Raw genomic sequence first — 5,802 nt, forward strand, 5'->3', positions numbered from 1 at the left:
TACTTTGTTGCTTAACAGCAGAATGGTGGAGCTCTGGAAGGTTTTGGCAGCTGCTGAGTCTTCATCTCTTGTTGTGGAATCCTCATGCTTTGAAGGAAAACTGTACTCAAATTTACAAAACTGAGAATTACAAAATGTGTTCATTATAGTTTTAAAATGTTTTTTTCATTTTATATCGCTAGTAAATATCCCGAATGTCTGACAGGACGGTGCAGAGGCAGTGCACTTACCTTTGAGCTGTCTAACCTGAGTTTGACTTCCCACAGTGGTGGGGGTCGTTGAGGGGCTCTGGGGGTATATGCTTTCCCAGCAGTGGCTGGTGCATATGTTTTAAAAGTTACTTATTTTCGAAGTTCTATGGGTGCAGCGGATTATATTGGCAGTATTTCCATATCCCAACTTTGATTTGGGAAAAGCTGTACGAAAGACACCCATCTGCTGATGAGAAATACGAATTGCTCACAACTTATTTTCATTCAGACAAAGATTGTCTTTCCAAAGACCAAGGATGGCCAGAATAACATGTCATTTCAGAAGTCTTGGTATACCATGAAGGCCGAGTGTGTATTTGCCATCATGTGATGGTGCATTTTGCCGATACAGTATTGTGTTCTTTTTTGATGATTCTGATTTTAAAACAGAACTATTTCAGAAGTGAAAGGAAGGTGCTGAAAATTTTGATGAACGCTTCCAAGAAGTCAAAAACAACTCTCGAGATTTCAGCTCATCCAGCCACAGATGGATATGAGGTACACTTACATGGACTGTGTGACGAGAGGACAGAACTTTCACCAGCGTATGAAGAGTAAGCAGCAACAGGTAAACATTGGCATTAATTCTGCATGACAAGAGGGAGAAAGACCATTGTTGAGACCATACTTATGTGTGGAAGACAGAATGTGCCATTATACATACACATGGAGGATGACAAACTTACCTTGGATACCAGGATGAACACAGAAAACTTTAAATCTCGACTTCACGAAAGAGTGAATGGTGGGAATAGTGCTTTAGAGGAACATCTCCAGAATTCACCAAGAAATGCTACCTACTTATCCAAAACAACACAGAATGAGCTTATCAACCTCACTAGGAAAAACACAGGGTATCTCATTGAAATATATACAGACTTTAATACTGTATTTCAGAAAAATTAATCAAAAATAAGAGGGTGGTGCGACACTGAGTGTTACTAATACCTAACAGATGGCGTTGGCCTGTGATGGAATGATTACATGCCAGCAGTCAGCTGTTACCCATAAGGGAGTGCAGAATGACAAGAGAGAAAAGTATTCAATATCTAAAGTCTGTGAACATTTTCTTGAGACATCCTATGTATGGGGAAAGATAGTGTCAGTTTGTGTAGGATCTGGTGGGTGTTTTTCCCTTTCAGCTTACGAGTTGAGAGACTATGATAATAATAAGGAATAGTTGACAGATATTATTCACTTTGTTGGTGCACACAACCAGATTAGAGAGAAGTTTATTTATTTCAGAGATGTCAGCAAAAGCACAGGAGAAGACAACCTAGTTGAGGAGTCACTTATGCAGCAGGTTGGCCTGGATCCAGCTGAGATGACAAGCCAGTGCTCTGATTATGCAGAAAATGTGGCTGGCAATTGGTAAATGGTATGTGAGCAAGACTTCAAAAACAGTTGTCCAAGGCACTCTTATTTTGGTGTTCTGCTGCATATCAGTTGAACAGATGTGTTGTCCAAATTATGCACCATTCCTGCTGTGAGTACCATGATGATCACTGCTTCTTCTTCATTCATTTGCAGCACAAGGCTGCGAGGTAGCATCATTGGCTGAGGGTGCAGCTGTGCCGCTGATGCATCTGCTGGTTAGGGCAGGAATTTGTAATTTGTTCCTGGTGCCGGCAATAGCTTGCCTACTCTTTGCGAAGGACACCATTGGATTTTTAACATCTACCAATACCAATGCTGGCAGACGAGTACCCATTTAACGATCATTGGAGGGACAGCAGACACATCGATGAATCGCTCTTCCTGTGAATCACTACGATCAGAGTATATAGATGGGTCGGGATTTGAACCCAAGCTAGACAGCTTTGTGGTGAGTGTGTGTACCTCTCGGCCATCCTTTCAGCCTATGAGCACTGCTGGTCAGGTTGTAATGGTTTTTGTGTTTCTTCCCAAGAAATAGCATACTCTCGAGGATAACTTAGACGCATGTATCGATGATGACCCTTCAAGGTCCAAACTGAAAGAGCTTTGGCATACGAGATGGGTAAAATGTCACAATGCTTTGTCCTGTATTTTTTGGATTTTATCAGCTATAGTTTTAGTTCTCCAAAATCCAGAACCACTGCTCAACTCAACTCCACTCATCTATTCCTCTCTTCTCCTCCCTGTTGAACCAACTTCAACATTCTCTTCAATTTTATTCTTCCCTCCAGATCTTCAAGACAACTGTTTACCACCATCTCAGATCATCCCCCATCCAAAACCATGATCTTTTCTACACCTGTTAAATCACCCCCTCCCCCGACCCCAAAAAATAATTTTGCTTCTGTATCCATCTTATCCAACAACTGCATTATTTCCTCCCCCAACCTTACCCACGCATCCCTTATTCTTCTGTCTCCTTTTATTTTGTCCCTCGGCCCTGCTGTTGGCATTCCCCCTTCTCTTTCTCCTGTTCATTTAGTTATGTTGCTATGCTGATCCACTCTGTGCTCCACCTTTTTCCACGAGCCTTGACTCTGTATCCAAAAATATGGTAGGAATTTGTAATTTGTTCAGGGTGCCGGCGATAACTCACTCACATCTTGTGAATGACATAATTGCATCTTTACTTTCCATCAGCGACCAGCGTTGGCAGGTGCGTCTTCTGAACTAATGCTTGGTTCACACACCTGATGCCTTGCCTCCATGCAAAACACCAAGGTGACTGTTTATAGCTGAGTCGAGAATCAAATCAAGACGAGACAGCTCTCAGAGATGTGTGCGCTGCCTCTATGCTATCCTGCAAGCGCGCGCACACACACACACACACACACACACACACACACACACACACACACACACACACACACACACACACACACACACACACACACACACACACACACACACACACACACACACACACACACACATGCAAAATCAGGTGGATATATTTGAGACCTGGTAGGTCTCCGTTCCAGCTCAAGAAACCCACTCACCTGTGGAGATAGCAGCCAACAACAACTTGCATGCACACACATGCTGAGACACACATATATGAGTGTATGTTTGTTAATTTTTATAACTGGGAAATTCACTGGTTTCATTTGCTGCTAATTGGTGCATTTTCATAAATAGATGTAAAATCAAAGGAAAGATTCGATAATGGATGCTCATGAACACAGTTTTAACCACACGACAAACAGCTAAATGTTTCGCTTTGCTGCAAATTATTGACTGTGTTTTTCCTTGCTTAAGATGTTCAATTCTCCTTCACCCATCTAGCGCTCCTTCTTCAGTGCCATGGCAGATGAGTTACGAGTGACCCTCAGCTGTCAACACCGCGTCAACCGAAAACCTCCGGCCATCCTCCGAAACGAAGACGCGTTGAACATGCACAGTTTCAACAACCGCAGGCTCCCTGGAAAGGAGACAATGCCGTGATGGCCGCGTTACAATCCGGCCAGCAGGTGCTTGAGCACGATGCCATCCTCCTGGGACATTTATTGCTTTCCACAATGGAGCTTTGTACTTTTTGTGTGAAAGTGCAGTCTTTGTACTGCCTGCACTGATGGTCTTCTCAAATTTGTCCATTATATTCCTACCTCCCATGAACTGTTGGAGGTTCTCTAATATTTATAATTTCCTCAGCTTTGGGCCTAGGATGGCCTGAGCTACGGAAAAGAAAAAAAAAAATCACAGACAAGACAATAGCCGCAACCTGTTTCACGCAACAACAAGCAAGTACAGGCTATACTTTGGCAGGTTTCTCCTGCTAGTTTCTGGAAAGACAGCTTGGAACCTTTCCCAAATGGCCTGATAATCGGTGACGTGCTGCGTATCATCGCCGCAGAATCACCCCTGCTGGAATACACCTTTATGATAATAAATTGCGTCTTTATGTCCACCCTTTTACCTGTACAAAGCGAATCTGTGGATCTTATGCAGCTGTTTGTTCCTGCTTAATCAGTCTTGTCTTATTTCTTCGGGCGATCCTGCACTCATTGGACTTGTTTTGGATGTTTTATGACTCATCTTTAAGCACTCCAGCCATGGCGTCGAGGTGCGGATCTCAGAGCAATCTGCCCACCATAAGACTCATTGCCATCGTTACCCAGAAAGTTTGTACAATAAGAAATTCCAATGTATTCCAAAGGGATAGACTGCCCCCAAATGGCTATGGTAATACTACTCTGTCATAAGACAGACATGTTACATATGTTAATGCCCGTTTGCCCGAAAGGTCTTTGTTTTTAAGGTGAGATGTGGTTTGCTGTTTTGGTTGCTATACAATGCTTCTACTGTAATTGATGTTGTTATTCCGTTTTATTTCAAATTATCATCCAATCATCTTTTTTTTTTGTTGATTACTATTGTTAAGTCTTCGATTTTATTTTTTGGAAGACACTTAGTCGGGCCCATTGCGTCATTCAGGAGACAAGTCGGTGTCGAGTTGCCACAAAGCCGTGCTCACTGTTTCTGGATCTTAATGATAAATAGCATAGTTACAACCTCTACCCCCACCCACCCATTCGATCCCTTTCCCTTCCTCCCTTCCACGACCCTTGCCGTGTTGTCCCCCGCAGTTCGAAGTTGCAGCATCACACACACGTCCGGTCATGGTATGCACGCTCCACCGCAGGCATCGTTCGTATATGTTCAAAGTGCTGTCAGTCACATCCTTGTTTGTGAGAAGAGAGAGCAATATGAAAGAGATCTGAAGAATTCCTTCAGCTTAGTGTGTGCCTGATTCAATGACCATTCGGATCATCAGCTGGGCACGGTCCATCATCGAGGTTTCAAGCCTCCAATCCCAGAACCTCTCTTTTAACGGCATGTCCAAAACCTTAGGTGTGTCTGGAGGTCATCCAATCAGGGAGGGAGAGAAAAAGATATGGAGTGTAAGGCAAGTGGAGACCGAATGGAGTGGTACAGCTTGTGCTGTGCACTGATATTTTGTACAAGGCTGTTGAGAAGCCAAATCCACCATTGTTGAGTTTTATTTTAAAGGTGGACAGGTTCTGAGCTGCAATGTTTATAGACATGCTGCAATAAACATAGCCCTTTACGTCATATTTTCCTGTACTGTCAATGTATACTTTTCTTCTTATTCTTCATTTACAAGACTTCAAAGCAGAATCAATTTATTCTTGCCACTTGCTCTTCCCAGAATGCTCTGGAAAATGTTGAGAACTGCAGGGGCTTGAGTTGAAACAATTTGAAAGGATAAGAGCATTCTGAGCTATTGTGATGCAATTAAACAAGAGTCCTCTATGTCAGGTCTGTCTGGAAAAACATGGCCTGCCTCACATTGCACAATCATATTTCTCACCAAAAGTACCTTCTGAGTAACATTTGCACAATTCCAGCACTACTTCCCTGTGTACTCCAGCACTTTCTACTCATGTACTGGACAGCATCATGATCTTAAATACGTCCACTACGAATTCCCTGTGTCGTCCATCACTGCTGCTTGATGCCCCCATGACATCCAAGCAGGACATTTTGGCTGTATTATGATAATATTTTGGAACCAGATTGGCAGGATGGCCTGGACCTAGAGGTATGCACACTCACATCGAAGCTGTGCAGCCTGGGTTTGAAACTTGGCCCG

The 5,802-nt window shown here is 43.1% G+C and overlaps 1 protein-coding gene across 1 annotated transcript in view; it reads left to right on the forward strand.

The window, feature by feature from the left end:
* The window catches only part of LOC147034347 (glutamate receptor ionotropic, kainate 2-like), a 423,936-nt gene extending 418,334 nt beyond the window's left edge, over positions 1 to 5,602 (forward strand). Inside the window, exon 17 of the mRNA XM_085881293.1 lies at positions 3,474 to 5,602. Coding sequence (XP_085737419.1) covers positions 3,474 to 3,632 — 159 coding nt within the window. The 3' untranslated portion in view covers positions 3,633 to 5,602. The remainder of the gene's footprint in view (positions 1 to 3,473) is intronic.
* The last annotated feature ends 200 nt before the right edge of the window (positions 5,603 to 5,802 follow it).

Source organism: Eptatretus burgeri, chromosome 1 (genome assembly GCF_056783735.1).
Source record: "Eptatretus burgeri isolate ZD-2024b chromosome 1, Ebu_testis_v1, whole genome shotgun sequence".
Taxonomy (NCBI): domain Eukaryota; kingdom Metazoa; phylum Chordata; class Myxini; order Myxiniformes; family Myxinidae; genus Eptatretus; species Eptatretus burgeri.